This window comes from Somniosus microcephalus, chromosome 24 (genome assembly GCF_052327205.1).
Source record: "Somniosus microcephalus isolate GS21.2 chromosome 24, FLI_Smic_1.0, whole genome shotgun sequence".
Taxonomy (NCBI): Eukaryota; Metazoa; Chordata; class Chondrichthyes; order Squaliformes; family Somniosidae; genus Somniosus; species Somniosus microcephalus.
Window position 1 is genome coordinate 43,939,364 of NC_141010.1, and position 27,293 is coordinate 43,966,656.

General features: G+C 47.8%; 1 protein-coding gene across 12 annotated transcripts in view; it reads right to left on the reverse strand.

Annotated features, from left to right (window-relative positions):
- The window catches only part of LOC147101456 (supervillin-like), a 221,357-nt gene that overhangs the window by 53,732 nt on the left and 140,332 nt on the right, over positions 1-27,293 (reverse strand). For all 12 annotated transcript variants that reach the window (XM_085966581.1, XM_085966587.1, XM_085966588.1 and 9 more), the window contains 4 exons: positions 17,606-17,753; positions 10,958-11,053; positions 4,944-5,030; positions 2,312-2,489 (listed from right to left, as the gene is read on the reverse strand). In XM_085966581.1, the coding sequence (XP_085822707.1) occupies positions 2,312-2,489; positions 4,944-5,030; positions 10,958-11,053; positions 17,606-17,753 (509 nt within the window). The remainder of the gene's footprint in view (positions 1-2,311; positions 2,490-4,943; positions 5,031-10,957; positions 11,054-17,605; positions 17,754-27,293) is intronic.

A 27,293-nucleotide genomic window follows, 5' to 3' on the forward strand; every position in this document is an offset into this window, starting at 1 on the left:
GAAACATATAGGGGGGAAAAATTGAGTCGCGCCCCCTTTGGGGCGCTAACTTCGCCGGGGCGCTACTTTTAGTGTCCCAAAAAAATTAGCGCCCCCACAGCTGAAATTCATCGGTAGCGCCCCAAGAGGGAAGCGGGGCACTACTGGAAGCAGTTAATCCTCTTCCCGCCACGAGGTGTCAGGTCTCTGCGCAAATCCGGGACCCGACACTTGGGAAGACTGTATGGAGGCGGGCGCTGTCAATCTTTGCAATTTTGCCAGCAGTCCCGCCTCCAAACCCGCCCCCTGAGTGCCGGCAAAATTCCCCTTGTTGAGTATATTCAAGGCTGAGATCGATATGGGGATCGGGCGGGGAAGTGGAGTTGAGGTCAAAGATCTTATTGAATGGCCGTATGGCCTACTCCTGCTCCTAATTCTTATGTTCTTATAACTCATCCCCTGCCCCCAGCCCCCATTACATTCCAGCCAGCAACTGATCATCTATAAACAAAGTTATGAAAACAGACTGTACATGTGGAATCACAAGTTCCATTTAAAAAAAATTAAATGATAACTAAAAGACAGGTCATACATAATATACATACACACTGGACTATTCAGAGATACAATGGAATAAGTGCAAACTTGAAAGCCTGGCTAGGTGTAAAAATGATCCACTTACCACCACAGTGAGCCCACTGCCCCCTTCCCTCCCTAACCTCCAGCTGGTGGTTTAACAGATAATATAACCTGAGCAGATCTCACTTTCCTAAATCAATAGCACCTCTCTCCAGCTCAACTTTCAGCCAGATTGCCATCAGCCCTTGTGGACAAACCTAGGATCTGTTTCATTAAATAAAGTGCCCTTTCCGAACACTGGGCTTATATTGGCGACCCGCAGCATCTGGAGAACAGGGCACAGCTGAAAACCTAAAAGCTCCAATTACACAGGCAGAGTGGCAAGTTGCCAGGCCTCCGTTCATAAGAAAATAAATGGCAAAAGCATGAAATGGGCCATTTGATCCACTGAGCTTACTCCAATCATGTTACAATTTACAAAGGCTAGCACTTTGAGTCCCTCTGTTTCTGACTCTATGACCCCCCACCTGTAGATTGGTCCAAACATCTATCGCTTTCATAGTGGAGAATTTTTTTTTCCAAGCCCTGTTTTACGTTTGGCATTTAAATTTATCTCTTCACCTGATTTGTTTGCAAGTAAGATTCTTATTTAAGCCATTTCATAACACTGAGGTACCTACTTATCCTTACCCTTCTCCTTTCTAGACTTTAGAGCTTGGTGCTCTCTTAAACGTTCCTCATAGCTCATCCCCATCATACTCGCCATCATTCCTGCTCTTCCCCACACGCTCTCCAATGCCATTATGCTTTTCTTTGCAGAGAGTAAGGGGGAATCAGAGAACGAGTCACCCTGAGCTGCTCTTGCATTCCTCCTGCAATTGGTATCTTCTATATGTTTCTATAAAGCAGGGACCGGGTACTGAATTTGGATGATCAGCCATGATCGCATTGAATGGCGGAGCAGGCTCGAGGGGCCGAATGGCCTACTCCTGCTCCTATCTTCTATGTTTCTATGGTAGATAAAAACACCCAAGACCAAGGGACCTGCTCACCATCACATCCAGCAGATACTTGCTGTGGAGGCACTGGTGGCTCCCTCTCCTGTCAATGGTGACCTCAAGCCCTGGGTTAAGATGATGGTTCTCAGTCACTTTCTCAAATCACACGAACATACGAATTAGGAGCAGGAGTCGGCCACTCGGCCCCTCGAGCCTGCTCCGCCATTCAATAAGATCACGGCTGATCTGATTACTCCACATTCCCGCCTACCCCCGATAACCTTTCACCCCCTTGCTTATCAAGAATCTATCTACCTCTACCACACAAGATAGAAAGAAGTGGACGAGGAGGGTCATTCAGCCCATTATAACTCAGAAAGAACCTATAGACCCTCCCCCAATCACGGCACCCAACTGTTTTGAAAATGACTTTCACCTTTGCTCTTGTACCTGGAAGCCCATTCCATGTATTGAGAACTCTTTGAGACTAGTGTGAGGAAACAAATTCCTGACATCAGTCCTAAATTCGCCTCTTACATCCCTCTTGTCCTTCTGTCACAAATTAATCTGAAGAGCTGTCCTGGCATTACCTTTTCTATACGGTTTGCTTTCTTTTATACATCTGACCTCCTCAGATTAGATGACTCCCGTGTATTCAGGGTTCTTTTTGAATCAAATAGGAACAAAAGATATGCCGCCCCTCCTCCGCTAAAACTCAAAAGGAATCCCCTCGAGTGAAGCAGTTAAACTCTTACTTTGGTGTGTTGGATTCAAAAATAACATCAAAACTCTCCTCAATTTCCACCGCACTGGATGTCAGAATGGTGGGCGTGTGCTTATAGAATTTACTGAAGGTATCGTCGTCGTCTGGTCTCATCACTTCCTTCACCGTTTGCCCCGTCACTGTGATCGTCATCTCCTGGTGACTTGTGGCTGGATAAAGATTGCACAAAGTTAGGTCCGTCACACCAATGCCTAGAAATCTAGAAGATTAGATTTTATTCCCTATTAAATTACATAACCATTGGGAGGCCAGCATTTATTGCCCGTCCCTAACTGCCCTCGAGAAGGTGGCGGGTGAGCCAATAAGTGGCTCGCTGGACCATTTCAGGGGGCGGTTAAGGGTCAACCACATTGCTGTGGGTCTGGACTCACATATAGGCCAGACCGGGTAAGGACGGCAGATTTCCTTCTCTAAAGGACATTAGTGAAGCAGATGACAATCCGGTAGTTTCATGGTCACCATTACTGATGCTAGCTTTTTTATTCCAGATTAATTTAATTAATTGTGAGATTTGATCTCACGTTTCTGGATCATTAGTCCAGGCCTCTGGATTACTAGCCCAGTAACATAACCACTACGCTACCGTATATGGCTCGGTGCCAAATTTTGTTTGATAACGCTCCTGTGAAGCGTCTTGGGACGTTTTACTACGTTAAAGACGCTATATAAATATGCAAGTTGTTGTCGTTGCTGCAGACCTTTTATTTCTACTTCTTCTGAACCCCTTCCTTCTTTGCACATTTACAAGCTTCCAGAAGGGAGCATTTTTGTTGAGAGTGGGAGACTAGTAACAGTAGGATATGCCAACAAACATTGATCCATTAGCTCCATGCAGATAATTAATGAAGTCTCCACTGCAGTGACGGGAATGGGACCAGGTTTTAGGTAGGCTTGTACTTCACAGAATTTCTGATGGGAAAGAATATAATGTACACAGAGTGCAGTGAAATAAGGAATAATTTGCTCTACATCCTACAAACAAGTAAAACTCGCAGTCTGACTCCAAACATCACTCACAATTCTTTAATTAGCATATATCTCAAATAACAACAGAAAACGCTGGAAAAATTCAGCAGGTCGGGCAGCATCCGTGGAGAGAGAAACAGAGTTAACGTTTCAGGTCAATGACCCTTCGTCAGAACTGGAAAAAGTTAGAGATGGAACAGATTTTAAGCAAGTGCAGGGGCAGGGAAAGGGGGGAGGGGAGGAAAGAACAAACGGGAAGGCCTGTGATAGGATGGAAGGCAGGAGTGATTAAAAGACAAAAGGGATGATGGTGCAAGGCAAAAGGAGCATATATCGCAAAATGGTTTGAATAGGATCCAGAAAGTGAAGACAGTTAAGAGAGACTTGTGCTTAAATAAAGCTTTAACATATCAAAATATCTCAAACACTCCACACAGCGGGCTAAAAATTGAGTAGCGCCCCCTTTGGGGCTATAACTTTGCCGGGGCGCAACTTTTACCGCCCCAGAAAAATTAGCGCCCCCGCGACATAAATTGAGTGCTAGTGCCCCAAGAGGGGTGCTGCGAGGGAATATCGCGCGCTACATGCCGCAGTATTGCAGGCCTTCCTCCCCTTCTTAAAGGGGAGGGGCCTTGCGTAGTGCAACCCGGGGCCCAGCTGGGCCCCCGGGGATCGGGAGTGCTGGCAGAAGAGCCCGGCACTCAAGAGAAGTGCCCGGCTCATGGAGTGCAGCTGGCACTCCGCGGGGGGGCTGGGGGGGGGGGGGCGGTGGTAAGGAGGCCGGGGACGGGAGAGCAGGCAGGGGCAGGCGGCCAGCAACAAAAATGGCCGCCCTGCACCTCGCCTTTAAATAGCGCCTCCCCGGCTGCAGGTAGGCCCTCCTGACCCCGTCGGAGGTAGCGTCCAGCGGTAAGTCAGGGGGCGCTCCCGAAGATCGCGGCCGGGGCGCGAGCGGGACACTGCGCACAGCGATGACGTCATCGCCGGCGGTGCAGCGCCGTGGGGCGCTACCGGTACCGCCGCCGCTAACCTTCCGCTGAATTTCGCAGGAGACGTTGGTGGCGCCGCGCCCGGGCGCTAGTTGCTTTGCGCCCCGTTAGTGCTCTCTTAGGCGCAAAGCAACCGAATTTCTCCCCCAGCAAATTATTTCTAGAGTGTGTTAAATTAAGCCGTAATTGGACCTTTGGATAAGGAGCAACCACCTACAGCAGAGTGTGCTGTTCAGTGCGTATTCACTGACACTGGCTGAAAGTACAGCAACACCACTCCAACTGAATGAAGGGTTCATATTCAAACCCAACCAAGGATAGCTTTACGAGGCATTCCAATACACAAGGCTGGGTCTTAGCCAATCGTTCCTCCACCAGGTCAATGACAATGGAGAGTTCTGTGTTACTGTTGGAGCCCAAGGCAACGATTCTAGACAGAGGTGCCTTAAAACACTACCACAAACTCTAACTGAAGTGTAATGGTGCACACTGTGATACTACACTAGGGAGTGGAGGGTTGCTCAGGTCCCTAGTTCAGTACAGGTGGTTGTCCATTAATAGCTAATAGTTCATTAGATACTTGGCTTCTCTGCGGGGCTGCAGACAGAGCAACAACTCAAATATGAAGATCACGGGTATCAGCCTTACTTTTAGCATGCAGTTTATTGAGGAAGGTCTCCAGGTTATCCAGGGTAGCATCACTCTCCAGGGGTATGTCGGGCCGACTTGTAATCTCTGAAACAAAGATTTGAGGGTTTGCAATAGCCAAGGGATCATTAGAAAGAAGAATCATACGACAACAAAGGGCACAACTACATTTCCAGAATCTTCAAACAAAATAAAGTTGTATTTTAATTCAAGTGTATTACTGTGGACCTCGGACGGCCTATTACCACCCGAGGGGAACACTGTGCTGGATATTTTCACACAGGTATTGCTTGCAATTGGAGTGTTGTTTTTTAGGTTTGTATAAAAATGGAAAGTTTTAATTATTAAATAATGTTACATCTTTACGTTTAAAAAAAAATGTATAACATTGTTATACATTATTATACATTATAAACTGAGCTGTACTTTGTCCTGGTCAAGTGAATTAAAACAATAAGTGGGCAAGGGTGTTATAAATCTCATCATCATAAAGAAACTACTCATGAAATAACACTGGGCGGCCAGCTGGTGGCGCCATCCAAGGAGTATAAATACTCGGGCGTGGGCCCAGCTTGCCCAGGGACATTCTGTAAGACAGGAACTAGTGAAGTACAACTAGACCTCCATGTTCTGAAACAAGTTCATTAAAGCCTTGCTTTATACTCAAACCAAGTGCGTAGTGAGTTTTATTACGTTAAAATATATGTTCAAAAAAACTGCACACAGGAATTTAGTACGAGGACATACTGGAAGAGCACTTGTCAGAAATGTTTTATATAATAGTTATTTTTCAGTGCTCCCTTTGTGTAATTGTTCCTCCAAACTTTGCTCCCTTGTTCCTCCTAAGCTCCAAATGCACCATCCTACAAGTTCTCCTCCACCACCCCCCCCCGCCACACCCATATTTATCCTATGAAATCAAGACTCATCACTCTGTGTCACACTCAGGACATCAAGGGGGTTAAATTGTTTCGCATAGCCCCCATTTTGCAGGTGTTACGCGGCCTGCTAAGGCCCCAAAATGGCGGGCAGGAAGCGGGCGCACACTTGAGTCATGAAGCACGGGGAGGAGGCACCCAAAAATGGAAGCTCCCGAATTTAACCGCCCCCTCCCCAAATATTGTGGGACTGCTCACTAATGTTCCCTGTCATTTCTTTTTGAGTGCGCGGCCCCTTTAAGGGACTGCGCGGCTCATTCACAGTTTGGTCCCGGGCTGCGCGGTGCCGGCAGAGACCGCGCAGCTTATAGGGAATGTTGCTCCTCACCTACCTCAGTTTTCCCTTCCTCTTACAATCCATTGCCCTGTAAAATCCAAGCTTATCATCTTCGAATCACTATTTCTTGATTTCCCAGGTCTTTCTCTTCGTTTCCCTACCCGGCTGCTGTCCTGCACTTCTTCACACAAAGGGCAGTGCAAATCTGGAACTCTCTCCCCCCCCACAAAAATTTTGTCAATTCAAAATTTCAAAACTGGGACTGATAGATTTTCATGAGGTAAGGATATAGAGGGATATGACAGAGGTGGGGAAATGGAGCCAAGATACAGATCAACCATGGCAGAACAGGCTCGAGGGGCCGAATGGCCGCCTCCTGTTCCCATGCTGTCCTGCACTCTGGGCGTTGGCCCTTCCTCAGGGCATTTCAATCATTAAAAAAAAGAGATTGGTTATATCCCAATTATTAATCCATCAGTCAAGACATAACCACACACGAGTTTTCTGATGCTATGTCACACCATAAAAGGGAGCCAAAACAGGTGTCCAAGTTTATGACGGGTTTGGATAGGCTAGACGGGGAAAGGCTGTTCTCACTAGTTGATGGTACAAGGACTAGGGGACACAGATTTAAGGTTTTGGGCAAGAGATACAGGGGGAACGTGAGGAAAAACTTTTTTACGCAGCGAGTGGTGAGGACCTGGAATTCGCTGCCGACGGAAGTGGTGGAAGCGGGGACACTCAATGTATTCAAGGGGAGACTGGATAGGCACTTGAGGGAAATAAACAGGCAGGGTTGCGGGGATAGAGCGGGGGAGTGGGACTGACTGGATTGCTCCACAGAGAGCCGGCGCGGACTCGAATGGCCTCCTTCTGTGCCGTATGACTCTATGGGGCGATTTTGGAGGCGGGACTGCCAGGAAAATGGCAGAATCTGGGGGCGGGTTCCGTCTCCTCGAGGTGGGAAGGGGATTACAGCCACTTAACTGCCTGTTAACAGGTAGTTAACAGGCAGTTAAGAGGATTATCCCCATTTATCCAACAGAAGTGCGGGCTTCCCGACGTCAGGAAACCCCGCCAGGGTCAGCGAGGCGAGCAGTGGGTCTGCGGGGGTCGGAGGGGTCCAGAAGTGCGCTGTGGAGGTGAGTGATGGGTGCAAGTGTGGAGAGGTAAATATGTGAGGTGAGTGAAAAGTGAGAGAAAAAGTTTCCTTACCTTTGTTTCTTCCTGCATACTTCAATCGTTGGGGATCCGGAGGCTCCGGCATCTCCACGGCAGAGATGACAGAATGGCTGCTACATTCTCTGATGCAACAGCCATCTGCTTTCTGCTCAGCAAAGAGGTTTGGTGAGCCTTGAGTACAAGAACTCACCAAACAACAGAGATTGTCAGTGTTTGACAGCTTCACAGAGCTGTCAAACGATGACAATTCATCTGTCAAAAAGTTCTCTGTCACCGGCTTCCCTTAATTGGCCTGCTAAGCCCGCAGGGCGGACTTAACAGAGTCAATCAAGGGAAATTAGCGTGGGTTGGCCGGACGTCGATGGAAGCAGGACTGAAACCCGACAAGCAGCAGTCCCACCTCCAACGCGCCCCCATTGGCAAAATCACCCTCCACGACTCTATGAGAATAAACTTTATTTTTTCCCCCACCGCCACCACCTCCCATTATAACACGTGTATAATAAAAACAACAAGTTCACGTCATGATTTCTTAGCTTTAAGGGAGCTTAACTCGTTGGAAACACATACGGGGGCTTGGGCGAGCAGTCCGTGTGACTTCCTGAATCCCTAATTAAGCGCTCCCTCCAGGCCAAGCTCGGCGTCGGGAGCAGAAATTCCTAAAGCTGTATTGATTTCTTATTACAAAAGCTAACCCTTTTACTCTCCGGGTGATGCTCTGAAACTGGCCGAGCTTCACGCTCGTGGTTTTGTGACATTATCTACAACCTTGCAGTGCCATTGCTGCCCTGTAAACACTCGGGCCACCTGTCACCCTCAGTGTAACTCAAGCTGCAGCTTTTATTCAATCAAAGGCCAATGCCCATATTTTCCAAAGAAGGATCATTAAAAAGAACCCGGAGGGGAGGGGGGTGGCAGTGGTTGGGGAGGGAACAGACGGTAAAACTCTGGAACTCTTGTGATGTTATGTTTGTCTGTCAGTAGAACCTTGACAGAATTTGAGTCCCTTTGTGGAGCTCACCATATTTCAGTAAAGCTAGAAATCATGAAGGATAATAAAAATATTACATATATCCTGACATACCATTTTTTCCACAAAAATATTAAATCAAAACTGTAGTTATTGGCTTTCTTTGATATAAGAACATAAGAAATAGGAGCAGGAGTAGGCCATTCGGCCCCTCGAGCCTGCTCTGCCATTCAATAAGATCATGGCTGATCTAGGGCTCAAAGCCACTTCCCTGCCCGCTCCCCATAACCCTTCACTCCCTTATCTTGCAAAAATCTGTCTATCTCCACCTTAAATGTATTCAATGACCCAGCCTCCACAGCTCTCTGGGGCAGAGGATTCCACAGATATATGACCCTCTGAGAGAAAGGTCTGGCAAAGATTCCTCCACTGGTACTAATTATTCTGGGTCACATGGTGGCATAAGCAACATTATATGGCCTAATTAGCTTCATATAATCTTGGATCCTATTGTGTCCTAAACAGTATTTTAAATGTTAACATCTATTCTCTAGCTGTGAATGTGGCCGACAACTCCTGAAATTATTTCCTCGCAGCCATCACATCACAGGAAGTGACATCCAGTGACTAAGCAAGTGGCATGCCACAGGAAATGATGCGATCAGGAGTAAGCAAACAATTAGCACAACACAGAAAATTGGCATCACTGGTGATTGAACAGCTAGCAGCCTGCAGGAAATGATGCCACTGTAATGCCTCACCACTCTGTCATAATGTTTATGAATATTGTAATATAACCGCACCGGTCTGATATTCCCTCAAGTCCTAACACCCTATACACTCAGTGTTTGTATCCAGGAAAAATGGACTGGGCTCCCGTTGGATCTGTCTGTCAATCCACCCCCACTCCCCCATCGCCAGCCTTTAACTAGCACAAGTACCAGCAAGTATGGACACATGCGTGATGGTGCAAACTGGACGGCCTTACACATGATCTACTTCTGTCTGATACCATCTCCATTCTGATCCATTGCAAAACTTTAAATCTGTGGATTGAGGGGATTACAAATAATAAACAAACAAGTTAAATAAAACCTTGGGAAGTGGGAATATAGAGCATACAAATGAAGATATATATATATATGTGGGATTGGAATTATAGCCTGTGCCTGGGCTAAACTGATGATTCACGAGAAACAAAGTTGTGAGTGAGCAATGAATGGGATGAGGAGCGATATCCCATGTCTTCATTGTGTATTCTGTTTATCCCACTCTCATCCCTTAATCTCAATTAACCAAACTAATCCTAATCAGAATGATTAGATGGACAAATAGATGAATATATGAACAGAAAATGCTGCAAATACTCAGCAGGTCAGGCAGCACCTGTAGAGAGAGAAACAGAGTTAACGTTTCAGGTCGATGACCCTTCGTTAGAACTGGAAAAAGTTCTGATGAAGGGTCATCGACCTGAAACGTGAACTCTGTTTCTCTCTCCACAGATGCTGCCTGACCTGCTGAGTATTTCCAGCATTTTCTGTTTTTATTTCAGGTTTCCAGCATCCGCAGTATTTTGCTTTTGGATGAATATATCTTCTTCTTCTTAGGCAGTCCCTCAGAACCGAGGATGACTTGCTTCCACATTAAAAATGAGTTCGCAGGTGACTGATGAGTCCAATGCGGAACCTACAGACTCTGTCACAGGTGGGGCAGACGGTGGTTGAAGGGGCGGGTGGGTGGGGTGCTTGGGTTGACGTGCGCTCCTTCCGCTGTTTGCGCTTGGCATCCGCTTGCTCCTGTCGAAGAGACTCGAAGCGTTCGGTGCCTTCCCGGGTGCTTCTCTTCCACTTTGTGCGGTCTTGGGCCAGGGATTCCCAGGTGTCGATGGGGATGTTACACTTTTTCAAGGAGGCTTTGAGGGTGTCCTTGAAGCGTTTCCTCTGCCGTGCTGGAGCTCCGAGTAGAGCGCTTGTTTTGGGAGCCTGGTATCGGGCATGCGGACAATGTGACCCGTTCATCGGAGCTGGACCTGTCCAGCTCCGATGAATATATGAAGGTCCGGGTGCGCGATAAACTGTACGAATTTATCCAACTATTAAAAGTTTGATAATCCACCGGGATTGGAGCGAGCCTTTGGTTGAGTGGTAGCATTCCCGAGTCAGGAGGTGTAGGGTTCACACCCCGCTGCAGACAATCCCAGTGAGTGGAGACCGGAGCTCTGGCTTGAATTCTGTGTTGACATCCGGCGGGTTCCTGACGCCCAGTGGATGCAGGTGGCCCCTTTCCCTTATCGTACGGGTTGTGGGTGGCCCAGAGAGCCCTCCTGCCGTTTAGGTCTAACCAGCTGTCGACTGGTATAAAGATGGTTACGGCCACGGAAGGAGCGTTCACGCTCAAGCCTGTCAGACTGTTAATAAGATATGTAAACAATATCCCCGGGTATTTCACTTTATGTTCCAGCAACAACGTGAGGCCGTTTCCCGGATATTTCAGCGACGATGCTGATTTCAAACACGTGTTTCCAGATGTGTTTCCACAAGTACGTGAATGAACAAGCGTGGTACACTATTTAAAAAAAAAAATTTAAATTGCGTCTCGAACTGATTGAAACTTTGTCTGAATTGAAACATTAAAAAGCTTCACTCACCTTCCAGAGGTTTGGTTGGCGTACTTGTTGCCGTGGCAACTTTCTTGAAGGGAATAACTGCATCATCACTGTTTCCGGTAATCGTAGACACTAACCCTGTAATTCATTAAAATGGGATTCAAAATAATTAGAAAATCTTTTTAAATACAGCATGATAATGATACACTGATGTGCCAGCTTAAAATGACTCCAAAAGCCAGTCCCACCTTAACCCAAGATTACAAAAGTGATAACAACAGAAAATGCTGGAAAAACTCAGCAGGCCAGGCAACATCCGTGGGGAGAAATTAGGGTCGATGTTTCGGGTCTAGCCCTTTTTCAAAAAGGTTGACTCTATTTTCTCTCCACGGATGTTGCCTGGCCTGCTGAGTTTTTCCAGCATTTTCTGTTGTTATTTCGGATTTCCAGCATCTGCAGTATTTTGCTATCATTACAAAAGTGATGATGTTTCCCCAGCCCCCAGCTCAATGGTGACTGAGCCATACAGACAAGAAGAGCCCAAGTTCAATCCCTGCTCTGTACTGAGTTAATTGATCTCGGCAGTAGCAGTAGTTGGGAGTCCCACAAATAGGTCGGGTTCTCCTGGGTTAAGAAGAGCATAAAGAAATTGACCACTGTTCCCGCTCTTGATCGCTATCCAGTTACCCCAATGGGCCGTCCTTGATCACTACTGAGGAACCCCTCCAATGGGCTGTCCTCTCTCTGCTCCCCCCCCCACAACCCTCCCCCAGGTTAAACTCTGCGCTTCCTGTCAAGCAGCAGTGCAATGCAGACCTGGATCAGCCCCAAGTGTTTTGTTGGTCTGGGTTCAGGTTTCTCGCAGAACAGAGAATTCCATTCCATTCCAAGCCTGAACCTGGCCCCGATCAAGCCGACCAAACAAGGACTGGTTGGGATTTCTAGCCTAGACTTGAACTTTATGATGTAAATTCCTCCCAAGTTTAAAAAGGTCCCACCTCCTCTCACCATGTCCCCACCCCCACTCACACACACGATACATTATTGGATTGTCATCTACCAGATGGTTTTATTCACACTGCAGCATAAAACTCAAATGTAATCTACACATCTCGGCCATGCCTAGCAACGTTCCTGTAGGTATCTGTTTTTACTATAGTTACACCCTGATGAAGTCCTGTACTAAAGTCAATTCTTTTTTTTGTTTCTAACCAAATTCTTAAACAAATTCCTTGGGATTTATTTTGCCCCCAAATTTGTTCCACTTCTCCTAAACATGGGGAATGCAGGAGAGTCCTATGCAGGGCTATGGGGAAAGATCAGGGGAGTGGGACTAATCAGATAGTTCTTGCAAAGGCCCGGCATAGGCACGATGGGCCAAATGGCCTCCTTCTGTGCTGTAAGATTCTATGGCCTAGAAATTGGGTATAGCCCGGCTTGAGGCGTTAGAACTGGCGCTGTGCAAAGTTTATAGCCAGACAAAACTTATCGCCGCCTGGCGCGATATTGGGTTGCATCGCCCCTAAAGGTGATTGAGGCGCGAATTCAGGCGTTACACGGGACTCCTAAGGCGCTAAACTTCCGGCGCAACCCAATATCGGAGCGGACGGGCTCAGCGCAGGTGCTGTCAATTACCGATGACCACGAGACTTCCAGGCGCCGGCTAGCTCTTAAAGGGGTGGGTCAGTCAGCTTCAGCATCCACACTCTGCGCCTTGCAGGCCTCAGAATCGGCGCAGGCCCTTCTCTGGCGATAAAAACTTGGACCAGATGGAGAAGGTGAGTCAGAGAGCAGAGCGCTTCATCAATGAGGCTCTGGAGCAATTGGTGGCCGCAGTGGAGCGCCGGCGAGATGTTCTCTACCCAGACAATGGCAGGAGGCCGAATCATAAGGACTACCGACGAGCTTGGAGGGATGTATGCCAGAGGGTCAACTCCAGCAGCATGGTGACCAGGAGCCCTGTCCAATGCAGAAAGAAATTCAACGACCTCACTCGGGTCGTGAGGGTGGGTGTTGTTCCTGCAAACTTCTGCATCCCTTCATTTGCACCTGACTTTATGGCTACAGGGTGGCCTGTGCCCCATTGGCCACCTGCCAGCAAGCACCCATGGCCCTTTCTGGGCACACACATGCACATTTGACTCAGGGCGTCATGTAAGGGCTCTTGCACCATGGGGGGCATGAGATGATCACTCAGGGCATCAGGTAACATAACTTCCCCTCCTTTCCCCTGCAGTCCATGCTGGCGAGGATTGGCAAAGACCAGCTTTGCACCGGTGGAGGACCTCCACAAGTGGTCACTCTCACGGATCTCGAGGAGAGAGTCCACCAGGTTCTTGGAGGATGTCTGAGTGGTCCTGTAACCACTGCAGCTACCGACCCCATTGTCGACAGCGAAGGTAAGGTTCTCACCTCTTACAACTGTCTCCTTCTACTTGCTCCCCCCGCCAGCATGCTTTCTCACTGTGGATCCATGTCATAGCCTTGCCGCAATCTGGCATCCCTTGCTGCGAACCTGTCCTTTTGCTAAAGCCACTCTTCCACCTCCCTGCTTACAGATGCTGCATCACCAGCTCGGGAGCCGGGCCCTCAAGCTGCCAGTGCCAGTGCCACCGAAGGCTCAATGAGAAAATGACTGTCCAACAGAAGGTCAGCAACTCTTTCCAGCAACGATCAGGATGGCCAGCCCAAATGGCTGCAGCTTTTATACTAGTGCTGTCCCCTTTAAATAGCGCCCCCCGAGTCTGAGAAGGGCCTGGGAACGCTCCATCCAACTGTCACTAATAGCGCCAGGCGGAAAGGTTGCGGGCGCCACCGAATATCCGGTCCGGGGTGCAAAAATGGCGTTGCACACTGAAATGACGTCATGATCTGCCTGCGCTGGCGCTAAAATCATACTCAATATGGGAGGTGGCGCTATATTCACAGCGCCCGCCCGAAAATTGGGTAACGCCCCAATTCTCGGGCTCTTTAGGCGCTAATCGCTGGCGCTACCAACCGAATTTCTAGGCCTATGACCCTTACTGAGGTAGTTACCGCGGACAGTTACCTCACCCCAGCAGCCTACATGACCTGGACACCTGAGTCCCAGTAGGCTAGTGGTCAACGGAGAGTATCAAAGCCGAACCCAACAATTTCCATACCCAATATCCACACACACATAGCAGGACATGTTTGTTGACGGTTAGGAACAGGAGTGGATTCATGCCCCTTCCCTAGCTGAGGTGGTAGTTAAGGTAATTGTGCTGCTTTGACCTACCACATTGATCAAGCTTTTGATCGCCTATCCTATTAGGCCCTTATGTGGTTCGGTGTCAAATTTTGGTCTGATAACGCTCCTGTGAATTGCCTTGGGGCGTTTTCACTACCTTAAACGCGCTATAGAAATGTAAGTTGCTGTTGATGTTGTTGCTCTGATTTCCACTCCAAGTTAGATCAGTCAACTCAGCAGAGGCCAGCGGTCGTGCCGGAGACATTCCTGGTTTGTACAGATCAAGCTGCGATGCATTTCAAATCAAGATCAGGAAAGTTAACAGAGGAGCTTAAAACCCTGTCGACAAATTCTTCAGCGATGACGGTGTGAAACAGCCAACATTTTAATGATTCAGTCGCGCCGCGCCAAAGGCAGTCATGACGGGAACAGGCACCGTCGGTCCTGATATCAGTAAAGGTTCTCAGACTGCGCTTGCAACTGTTGCTCAAGGGGAGACAGCGTTTCCATCAAGTTCCTGTTTCATCTCCGGTTAATCTGACCCATTTGCCAGCACAGCTTTCAACACAATTCAAAGGTAATTTGTTTGCAACCCAAAAAACAGGGACTCTCGGAACTCGCAGATGTGGTCTAGAAATTGGTTGGTGCCGCGCCTGTTTTACGGGTGTTAAATTGGTACTGAAGCGTCCAGTTTGTTGGGGGACCTGCGTACGCATGTTCCGCTCTGGAAGTGCGCCGCCCGGCATATTGGTAAAGGCGGATAAAGAGGCGTCCATGGCCTGCGCCTGAACCAGGCTTTAGGCACTTTGTGTATTCAAATAGGGGGGCCTAACCAATGTTCCCTCTAAGCTGCGCAATGGGAAAGGTCCCGCGCAGGCCGCTCACCAGCTTTGTCCATTGTAGAGACCGCGCAGTAAAAGCAACAGGCCGCGCAGAGCAAAGCACAGCTCACAGGGAACGTTGGGCCTAACGCCTGTTTGTGGCACCCACTGCAAAAGTGTGCTGCCCTGGACGCAGCCAGCATCGAGCTGCTATGGACCAATTTCTAGGCCGTGATGACTTGGTCACTTGAGGACCTGTCTGGGTTGTTCAAATGTGTGCTCCTGTGATTCCATCCATCCGATCTACTTCCTGTACCTGAGCAAGTCTAGGCCTTCAGGGACCTGCGGTTACGAGGTCAATCCCGCGATGGATGAACATGCAATCTCAAAAAAAAAAGCACCACAAAGGAGCTATCCCAAGCCCATATATTGTACAACGTACGTTTGATCCACCACTCCTCATTCCTAAGGGGACAGATGGACACTCCTGCTTGTGCTGATCTTCAGCCTGCTGCTAAGGACCCGAGTTGGGATTGAAATTCCCCGAATTAGAATGGCAGCATAAACAAACCTCGACCATTCCAGCTCAGCATGTGGGAGCACTGACCCCCTGACCCCTGATGCAGCCATCGTTTCATCTCTTGCACTTTAATTGAACTTTACCCTTTGAAACTACTGACTTATTTCTAAAAGACTTAACAGCATCGGAGTGAACAACAGCTAAAAATACACGGATCACTGACATTTAATCACCAAATCTCATCAAAGCACAAGGGCCGATCCGAAGGCTGGGGATGTAGTTTTCTGATCATTCCCCATAATGCATTAATGTAAAAGAGCAAATAGTGACTAAAGTAATATCTTTCATGTAACGTTATGAATGAATGAAAAGAACTTGCATTTATATCGCCCCTTCTCACATCCTCAGGATGGCCCAGAGTTTATAATTAATGAATTACTTCTGAAGTGCAGTCACTCTTGTTACCTAAGAAAATACGGTGTCTATACCGTATTGCTTGGCGTACAGGCCGCACACCAAACTTTATTAACTCACTTATAGGTCGCATCCCAAGTGGTGCAAGTTAATAAAGTCTTACAATAGCAAAATACTGCGGATGCTGGAAATCTGAAATAACAACAGAAAATGCTGGAAATACTCAGCAGGCCAGGCAGCATCCGTGGAGAGAGAAACAGAGTTAACGTTTCAGGTCTGGGACCCTTCGTCAGAACTGTTCTGGTGAAGGGTCCCAGACCTGAAACGTTAACCCTGTTTCTCTCTCCACGGATGCTGCCTGGCCTGCTGAGTATTTCCAGCATTTTCTGTTGTTATTAATAAAGTCTTATATTGGTTATCAAGGCATTGCAGATTTTGCTTTAAAAAGGTCATCAACAATAAAAGTGAATTTTATTTAAACAAGTGTGTGGATCTTCTAAAGTGAAGCTACACCAACGTAGACTGACTGCAGGGGTCATAAGAAATGAGGGGCAATTTTAAGGTGGAAGGAATTCAATTAGGGACATTGCTGTCTGGCAAAACACTTAATTGGGTTTGTAAATAAAGGAATATGTAGTAACATACACCACTGTTTCACTAATCACCTCCGCCATAGGGTGCAGTAGTGTAGTGGTTATGTTATTGGACTGGTAATCCAGAGGCCTGGACAAAGTTGAGTTCATAATCCCACCACAGCAGTTTGAGAATTTGAATTCAAAAAAAATTTTTAAATCTGGAAATCAAATTCTGGTCTCAGTAAAAGTGACCATGAAGCTGTCGGATTGTTGTAAAAACCCAACTGGTTCACCAATGTCCTGCCGCCCTTACCCGGTCCGCTGCCTCTGAGCTGCCATCTAAAATGGCAAAGTGGGCGGCCCACCACCACCTTCCAAAGGGCATCTAGGGATGGGCTTTGCCAGCAACGCCCACATCCTGAGAGTGAATAAAGAAATATTCTGCCCTTCAAATTAGAAACATTTCATTCTTTCCCCTCCTCCCAGCACCTGCTCCTCTGTTGGCAGCACTAAGAGAAACAAAAGAAAGTCTTGCATTTATATATCGCCTTTTACTACCTCAGGACATCCCAAAGAGCGTTACAGCTACTTTTGAAGCGTAGTCACTGTTGTAATGTGGGAAATGCAGCAGCTAATATGCGCACAGCAAGGTCCCACAAACAGCAATGAGATAATGACCAAATAATCTGTTTGGTTGATGTTGGTTGAGGGATAAATATTGGCCCAGAACACCGGGGATATCTCCCCTGCCCTTCTACGAACAGTGCCACGGGATTTTTTACATCCACCTGAGAGGGCAGGCAGGGCCTCGGTTTAACGTCTCATCCGAAAGTGGAAGGAGATCTGATCACCCTTGGGCACCTTGGAGTGGCCAGCTCAGGGGAGGTACTAGCAGGGGCTTGGAGGCAAGTTGCCCATGTGCTCCTTCAACTAGGGTAGGCGTCCTCCATGGAGCGGGGTGTGGGTTAAAACTTAAATAGAAGGAAAGAGAGAGATTTGAAAACAAACCGTGGCACATATGTTCCAGCAGCTGGAAAATGAGACCATCCGTTCTACTTCTCTGTTTTTTAATAAGAAAAACCTTGTGAGTTGACAAGTGTTAATCTTCCAATCAATAAACTTGTTAAGATTGAGAAATGGGGTGCTGACCTTTTTTTGCCATGCGTGCAGCCACTGTGAACTGTGTAGAGTCGTTGAATGCTCCTTTGCCTTTTATTTTCCACTGCTCCTCACTCACACTGATCAGTTGCTTTCGTTCCTCCAGTGATATCTTTCCCCCGATACCAGTTGCTGCTCTCTGGCAGAGAAAAAAAGTATTTCAACACTGACAGGATTTTTTTTTTTAAAAGCGAAAACACGGGGTTGTCTAGAATCACAGGCATGGGAAGTAGCTGCACGAGCACTGGGAACGTCAGTCGCTGTGTAGTGAAAGTTTTGCAATCAGGTCAACAACAACAACAACTTGTGACATGAATTAGTAATTCATGAAAAAAAGACTTATGAGATAATACTGAGCGGCCTACGGGTGGCGCTGTCCAGGGAGAGTATAAATACTCGGGCACGGGCCCAGCTTGCGTAGGACATTCTTAACAGGGACTAGTGAAGGACACAACTAGACCTCCATGTTGTAAAACAGTTGATTAAAGCTTTGTTAAACGCTTAGACCAAGTGCCTAGTAGTCTTCTTACGTCAACTTGTATTTATATAGCGCCTTTAACGTTGTAAAATGTCCCAAGGCGCTGCACAGGAGTATTTTAAGACAACAAATTTGACACCGAGCCACATAAGGATAAATTAAGGCAGGTGACCAAAAGCTTGGTCAAAAAGGTAGGTTTTAAGGAGCATCATAAAGGAGGAAAGAGAGGTAGTGAGGCAGAGAGGTTTAGGGAGGGAATTCCAGAGCTTAGGGCCTAGGCAACAGAAGGCACGGCCACCAAAGGTTGAGCGATTATAATCAGGGATCCTCAAGAGGGCAGAATTAGAGGAGCGCAGCTATCTCGGGGGTTGTGGGGCTGAAGGAGATTACAGGGATAGGGAGGGGTGAGGCCATGGAGGGATTTGAAAACAAGGATGAGAATTTTGAAATCGAGGTCACACAGGGTTAGAGGGTTAGATTATGAGGAGAGATTGCATAAACTAGGCTTGTATTCCCTGGAATATAGAAGGTTAAGGGGTGATTTGATTTGAGATTTTTAGGACTTTGAAAGGAATTGATAGGGTAGATAGAGGGAAAGTTTTTCCACTGGGGGGGTGGGGGGGAATGTCTAGGACAAGGGGACATAACCTTAAAATCAGAGCCAGGCCATTCAAGAGAAAAATTAGGAAACGCTTCTTCATGCAAAGGGCAGTAGAAATGTGGAACTCTCTCCCACAAAATGCAGTAGATGCTGGGGCTCAATGAATAATTTAAAATCTGAGATGGATAAGATTTTTGCTAGCCAAGGGAGATGGAGCCAAGGCGGGTGGATGGAGTTAGGATACAGGTCATCCATGATCTCATTGAATGGCGGAACAGGCTTGAATGGCCTACTCCTGTTCCTATGTTCTTATGCCACACATGCACAAGTGACCCTGGTTAGAAGGGAATGGGCCTTTGGGCCCAGCTGTCACTCTAGTAAGCCCAGTTCCTCCTGTTATACTGTACTTCACAGAGTAAGTGGAGACCTTCTCAAATTGTGGCCTTTGGGTCATGTGTATGTACACACCATAACATGGTTTCCATTGAATATGTACATACCATCTGACACTGTTTGCACATTCCTTCGCCCTTTATATGTCTCTACATCACCGCACTGACGCTCTTTCACATGTTCTAACAGGTTTCTACCGTGCAACAATGAAGATAGCTAAGGTGAACACTCTGTGGTGATCAGAAAGTTTCCCTTGTCCGGCCGCTCCTATTAAACAAACGCTGCAGAAGGTATGGAGTCTCAGTTAAGGTTCCCAGGTGCAGGTGTGTACTGTGTACTTAGTAATCTTAAAGGGGACAATTCAGCTACCCCATCAACACCCGAGGTCTGCCTGGTGCAATTTTCAGGAGGGGCTATAAATGGGCGACTGGCCTGCCCGGGAGGCTGCTTAACTATACTTGTCATAGTCCTACAACAGCTGACAATTTTAAGGTGCAAGTGGGTGGAGAACTCTCCGCCCACTTGCACCAGGCGCTGAGCGACCTAACCAGCAATCCTTAAAGGGACCGCAGGAGGCTCCTTGCAAAAGGGCCCAGGAGATGGGCTAGAAATTCATCTACTTACTGCCACTCTGTAGCGCCATCAAACGGTGATAAAATGGTGGCTGCCACTCTTTTGCCAGCTGGTGGTGGGTCCCGTGGCGGCCGCCATATTCGTGTCCCCCTTTGCGCTGCCGGTAACTGGTAATGCTCAGAAAGAAAAAATGGCGGTATGGTGATGTCAATCGGCGTGCAACGCCGACTTAACATCACCAACGTGAACTTCAACCCTAGCACTGCATTCAGTGCTGGGTCCTAAGCACCAAGCAGGCTGACCGTGGCGATATCTGCACCTCTTAAAGGGACACACACATCATTAAGTAAGTTTGAATGTAAGGTTTTGGACTGGGATTTTTTTGATTTTATTGAAGTGATGGCTTGCTACAATAGATGTGAAAAGTTTTTTAAGTGTGTAGGGAGTGCTGCTGGACTCGGATGGTAAATGAAGGCCTTTCAGACAACAGAACATGGTGCGAATACTCAGCAGGTCACGCAACATCCGTGAAGTGAAAAACAGAGTTCACGTCTCAGGTCGAGATGCTGCCGGACCAGCTGAGTGTTTCCAACATTTTATGCTGTCATTTCACATTTACAGCATCCGCTTGCAGAGGGAAGAGGAAGACGCAGAAGAGGAAGAAGCCGAAGAGGAGGAAACGAAAGAGGAGGAAACGAAAGAGGAGGAAACAAAAGAGGAGGAAGCAGAAGGAAGGATGCAACCCAGACAGCCCCTCTGTGGCCGGGATATCCAGGATGGAATCATCCCAGTGACCACAACCCCAATTCCCCTTTCAGAATTAGTCCCACACCCCTTACCTTCCCTCTGTTACTGATGATCACAAGGTCCTCTTGGCCATGACGCTGAAATAAAAGCCACCACAAAGCAAACTTTCCAATCCACCTATATATGTCTAGCCATCCAATGTGACATCAAGAAATCAACTCATCACCCGTATACATTCTCTTAGTGACCGTCTTGTGTGTGCCTTTGCCTATCCTACGATGTCACGCAGTGCTACCCCAGTGGCTGCAGCATGGCTGGTGGAAGGCTGCTGACTTTCAGTGGGGGACACTGCAGATGGCCTTGCTGGTTGACCTTGAGGAGCTGGTGGCTGGGAGTGTCCAATCAATCTTCTTCTGTTCTTGTTCGTCTTCACTCTCCTCTCCCTCTTCTTGGTCACCCACTGGCTGGGCAGGCTGCAGTTCTTGGGTGTGTGAAATGAGGAAGGCACAAGGGTGGAGTTGTGGTGAGGGGAGGGCGGGAAAACATGAGGTGCATGCCAGAAGGAGGATAACGTATGAGGATACCAGCATCTTGTATCCTTTCAGTCCCACCGCTGGCCAAGGGCTCAGCCATGCCCCTGCCAAGAATGGCCATCACCTTCTCCTCCAAGGGGGTGAGGTGAGGTTAGGGATGGGAGATGTGCCTCATCATTGGTGCAGATTGTTGGTAGGTGAGTGATTGGGGGTTGTGCATTGAGCAGTGTGTGAGGTTAGTGGTGCAGTTGGTAGGAGATGACTTTTGAAGATGCATTCACTGACCTTGACCAGTGGTCTGAGGTCATGAAGCTTCTTTGGGCCCTGGAGCCAGGTGGTGGGGGCGACACTGCTGGCAGTGACGGCCTCGGTGATGTACTCCCACTTCGTTCTTTCTGGAGGGTCCTCCTGGCCCCTGTGGGTAGAGGGCCTGTCTTGCAGTGTTGACCCCCTGCACAAAGCTGGAGTGCTGTGTGTGAGACCCTGGGTGCCCCTTCCCTGGCTTGCTGAGCCATTTGTGTTAGTGCTGAGGCAGTTTTCCCATTTGTTGAGGTTAGGAAGGGAATTCAGCTTTACAGGCTGAATATTCACATTTGGGACTTTTTAAATGTTAAATATTTTTTAAAAGGCAGAAAGGGCTGAAAACTGCATTGTTTCACTTCACTTTAATTTGTATTGCTTCATTGTGCGTGGCCCCTTTAATTCTCAGACTTCTTCATTGCCCATAATCCGTGCGAGCTCCACAGCTTCGCTTCCAGAGGCTGGGCGAAGCTCCAACGCCGGACCTGGACAGGATCTTCGTCTCGGATGCCTCCAGCAATGCCACCAGGATGGTGTTGCGTGGAAGGTAAGCGCTGTGCCAACAATCTCCTGCCCCCCCCAGACCAAATTCACCCCGTTAGCGTTGCAGCCATTTTCAGTGGCCGTTAACTCCAGTTTCCGATGACACTGGCAAACTTTGAGGGCGAACACGAATTTCTCCCTCTTTATGTCTTTTTTTTTGGTGGGACAGGACTGGGAGTCTTCAGAACCAGTGGGCTATCTTCGCGCCGTAAAAGTTAGCGCCCCCGCGCCCGAAATTCACTCGTAGCGCCCCAAGAGGGAGGCGGGGCGCTACTGGAAGTGCCCCGCCTCCCTCTTGGGGTGCTGTGAGGGAATATCGCGGCGCTACGTGCAGCAGCGTCGGGTGCTGTGGCACGTCACGCCGCGGTACTGCAGGCCTTCCCCTTATTAAAGGGGAGGGGCTTAGCGCAGCACGACCCGGGGCCCAGCTGGGCCACCAGGTATCGGAGTCACGGCAAAAGAGCCCAGCACTCAAGAGAAGTGCCGGGCTCATGGAGCGTAGCCGGCACTCCGCGGGTGGTTGGGGAGGTGCTGCTGAGGACGACGGGGATGGCAACGGGGGCAGGCCAGCAACAAAAATGTCCGCCCGGCACCTCACCTTTAAATAGCGCCGCCCCGGCCGCAGGTAGGCCCCCTTGACCCTGTCGGACATAGCGTCCGGCGGTAAGTCAGGGGGCGCTACCGAAGATCGTGGCTGGGGCAAGAGCGAGGCGCTGTATACGGCGATGGCGCCATCGCTGGAGGCGCAGAACCGTGGGGCCCTAATGGTTACCGCTGCCGCTAACCTCCCGCTGAATTTTGCGGGAGGAGTTAGCGGCACCACGCACAGGCGCTAGTTGCTTTATGCCCCATTAGCGCCCTCTTAGCGCACTAATGGGAGGCGCAAATCAACCAAGTTTTTCCCCCTAAAACTTCAAAATAGCCATTGCAGAGTGTATAGTTAATTATAAACATAAGGAGAGCTGTTGCCATTTCTATTGATGTTCTTTCCATCGCTCAACTTAACTGAACTCTGAGGATAAATTACCGCTGCTCACTTTCACTGCTTTAATTCCCATTTTAACATTTTGAAATGGCAGCATCAAAATACTTAATCTTGATTTAGATATTGCATCTCAGGAAGGACATATTGGTGCAGCTCCAATTCACCAGAATGATACCAGGGCTAAAAGGGCTAAATTATGAGAACAGGTTGCATAGACACAAAAGGTAGGGCAGTTTTAATTGAAAATTTAAAAACTGAGATTGATGGATTTTTGTTAGGTAAAGGTATCAAGGGATATGGTACAAAGGCGGGTAAATGGACTAATGGAGTGGAGGTGCCCATCAGTCATGATCTAATTAAAAGGCGGAGTGGGCATGAGGGGCTGAATGGCCTCCTCTTGTTCCTGGTGACCCAATCATTAACTTTTTTTTCATTTTCTTCCACAAATGGGAAGAATTTGATTGTATTTAAAAGCAGTACGGCTTCTGTGGTTGCTAACATGACTACGTAATACAATGGAAGAGCAGGAGTGGAAAATCCATACAGCTGTTGACTATCACTCTGTTTTTATTTAATTAAAAGAAACATTTGTTTGAGTTCAACCAGTCCAATTTAACAGCTATTGGAAGGTGTTTCTGTGCTGGTTGCCTGCTCCTCGATCTGTTTTGGTAGCACACACACTTTTGATGGCTGAAAGTGCCCTGAGCAACCTTGGCAGCAGCGGATGGTGTTACGTAGAATTACACAGAATTTACAGCACAGAAACAGGCCAGTCTGGGCCAGATTGACAGGGTCTCGTTGCTGCACTAATCTCCACAATATTCACCTTTCTGCAGGTCACATTAACTAAATGGAGCAGTATAGTAATCTGGGATGTAATGTTTAAGTTATCCACCAGATGGAGCCAAAGATTAAGGTTTCATATTCACCAGTGTTTAAGGTAATGGGTCATGTACTCAATGTCCTGGTACACCAGTTATTAAGGTAACGTGGCATTGCATTATGGGTATGACTCAGAGGTGAATCCTCCAGCTTGCCATCGTGCAGTAAGAAATTGTGTGCTTTGCCTGCAGCCTGTAAGATATGTTCCTCTGCTACACCGTGTAATAAACAGTTGGGTTTTGTTCCTAAGATCTCGCATCTCTCAGTTTCTGACCTTACCACTCGGATAGCACAAGCAGTGTCACACCTTCCCTTCACCGTTTCCATCGTGAGTGCCCAATATAAAAGTGTGCTGGCGATGTGAAGCTCGATTCTGGCCCTGCTCTGACGCCTCCAACCAACGATGGCGCTGAAATTCCGACCCCTTACCCTCTCCATCACTAAGGCCACCTACTTCCACCTCCGTAACATTCCCCTGCCTCAGCCCATCCGCAGCTGGAACCCTCATCCATGCCTTTGATATCTCCAAAGTCGACTATTCCAACGCTCCCCTGGCCGGCCTCCCACCTACCACCCTCCATAAACTTGAGCTCATCCAAAACTTTGCTGCCTTTATCTTAGCTCGCACCAAGTCCCGCTCACCCATCACCCCCTGTGCTCACTGCCCCGTGTCCTAACTTGCACCAAGTCCTGCTCACCCATTACCCCCCGTGCTCGCTGAGCTACATTGGCTGCCAGTCCGGCAACGCCTTGATTTAAAATTCGAATCCTTTTTTCAAATCCCTCCATGACCTCGCCCCTCCCTATCTCTGTAACCTCCTCCAGCCCCACAACCCTCTGCGAAGTCTGCACTTCTCCAGTTCTGGCCTGTTGAGCATCCCCAATTTCCATTGCCGCACCACTGGTGACCCTGCCTTCAGCTGCCTAGGCTCTAAGCTCTGGAATTCCCTCCTTAAACCTCTCCGCCTCTCTCTCTTCCTTTAAGTCGTTCCTTAAAACCGACCTCTTTGACCAGGTTTTTGGTCACCTGTCTTAATATCTTTTTACTGTATGTGGCTCGGTGTCAAATTTTGTCTGGTAACGCTGCTGTGAAGCGCCTTGGGATGTTTTACTATGTTAAAGGCACTACATGGATGCAAGTTGTTGTTGTTGATAGCAGGACACACTGCCCTCCAATGTGACTGGTTAGTGCCCAAGCTAAAGAATAAGTCAATTGCTGGTCATGGAAAACACCAGGTTAAATTGATGCACAGAGCATGTGTAACCCTTACTACAGGAACATCTTATTTGTTTCTGCTGCAGCCAATTACTCAACTTTCAGGTTCTACTGCCTTTTCTAGACAGTGTGACATGTAAAAGATTATTCCTTGTTACTAATAATACCATGACAAGCTCAAAACACAGGCCTACCCAACTCAAAGCCAGCATAGGCTTGTCAATGGAAATATACCCTCCAGCACACCCCGAGCTGTTGAGATCCTACATTTGATCGGTTTGGGGCAGTCTCACTTAGTTCCTGTTGGACATGAGTTGCTGGCAGAAAAGTGATCACAAGTTGCGACTAAATCTAAATCATTTAGGGAGACCATAACGGTGAGACAATATGGCAAATGTGGAACACTGACTGGTACTCTACTGAGGCTGAAGCCAAGTCACCGCTGGGGCAACCGAGGAGAAATCTTCTGTATTGGGGCCCATACTCTACCTGCGCTTGAAGCACTGGCTGTTGTTACACGTGGTAAGGTTTTCCACAGTTGAACACCAATACCCCTCCTACGGATGAATGCCGAATATACAAAAGACATCATAAAAAAAAAGGAAATAACAACAGAAAATGCTGGAAAAACTCAGCAGGCCAGGCAACATCCGTGGAGAGAGAAATAGAGTCAACGTTTCAGGTCGAAACCCTTCATCAGGACTGAAAAAACACAGGAAATGAAACAGATTAAAAGGCCAGTTTGGGGACTGGGAAATGGGGATGAGAGAACAAAAGAGAAGTGAAGAGACATTAAGAGGTATTCAAAACCAGACGAGATGGTGATAGGACTAGTGGAGACAAAAGATGGCTCTAGATTAGGTGTGAAATGCGCTGGCAGAATGAGAGACAGCTGCCATGTGGGAGAGAAAAAAAGGGGGAAGGGCACAAAACAAAGGTGTGGATAAAAAATATATATAAAAATGTAATAGGGGCCGAGGTTATGATCTGAAATTGTTGAACTCGATATTGAGTCCGGAAGGCTGTAAAGTGCCTGATGCAAGAGGCCGCGGACGGTGAGGTCTGAGTGGGAATGGGGCGGTGAATTAAAATGACAGGTGACCGGAAGCTCGGGGTCACCCTTACGGACTGAACGGAGGTGTTCCGCAAAGCGGTCACCCAATCTGCGTTTGGTCTCCCCAATGTAGAGGAGAAGGAAGGAAAGGAAGTCAACTCATGAGTCTGCAGCAGTTCCATGTCAGCGAGTGTCGACAGTCAACATCGCAGACTGTCCCAACAGCACCCTGACGTACGGCAAACGGTGCAGACTGTGCACTGAGAATCCCTGTGTGTCGATGAAGGTAGCTGCGCTCCAATAAATTCTCACACCGCGAATGCCAGAACTAATCGTGGCCACGGACTAAAAATAGAACAAACAGTCGGAGGCTTTCAGAGCTGTGACAAATGGTGTTGTCAGTTAAAAAAAAAACACCTGAAGGATACAGCGGAATCCACCTATAGCGGGTTTATTGTACTCAAAACAAAACAGATTTAGCAAGCGCACAGTTTACCCAGACTTGCTATGACCTCGTTGTTTTAATGTTCCGTCTCCCTGGCCGTACCAGTCTGAACACGTTTCTGCTCACAGCTCTTCAGACCAGTGTTTGTCGACACGGGAAGCCAAGTTTATGCAATCTGTGTAAACTCTCAGACACACACACATATATACTGTATCACATATATATATATATATATATATATAGGTTTCTGCGCTCGGCAGCCTGAGGTTTTCTGCCCATTCACTTTGAATGGATGGAAAAATCGTGGGCTGACCAACCCAGAAGTGTAACACGCTGGCCGATTGCTTCTGTTGGTGGCAGGGACTAGGAACAGGATTAGGTCATTCAGCCCCTCTAGCCTGTTCAGTCATTCAATGAGATCATGGCTGATCTGTATCTCAACTCCATTTACCTGCCTTTGCTTCCTATCCCTTGATACCCTTAACTAACAAAAATCCAACGATCTTCTCAGTCCTAACAGCTCCAATTGTCTCCCCCAGCATCCACAGCTTTTTGGGAGGAGGGAATGCCAGATTTCCACTACCCTTTGTGTGAAAAAGTGTTTCCTGATTTCCCTCCGAAATGGCCTAGTTCTAATTTTAAGAATTATGTCCCCTTGTTCTTGATCCCCCACCAGAGGAAATAGATTCTCTGTATCTATCTTATCGAATCCTTGTAACGTTTAAGAACCTCAATCAGATCATGCCCCAATCTCCTATAGTCAAGGGAATAAAAGTCTATACAACCGGTATAAACTCTTGGAATCTCAAACACACATATACATACACACACTCACAGAAACAAATAATTGGGTACCGGGGAGTGATTTTAAGGCTGTAAGGGGTAATTTTCGACCATGCTGCCAGCAGGAAGCCTTATGCACTGGGAGA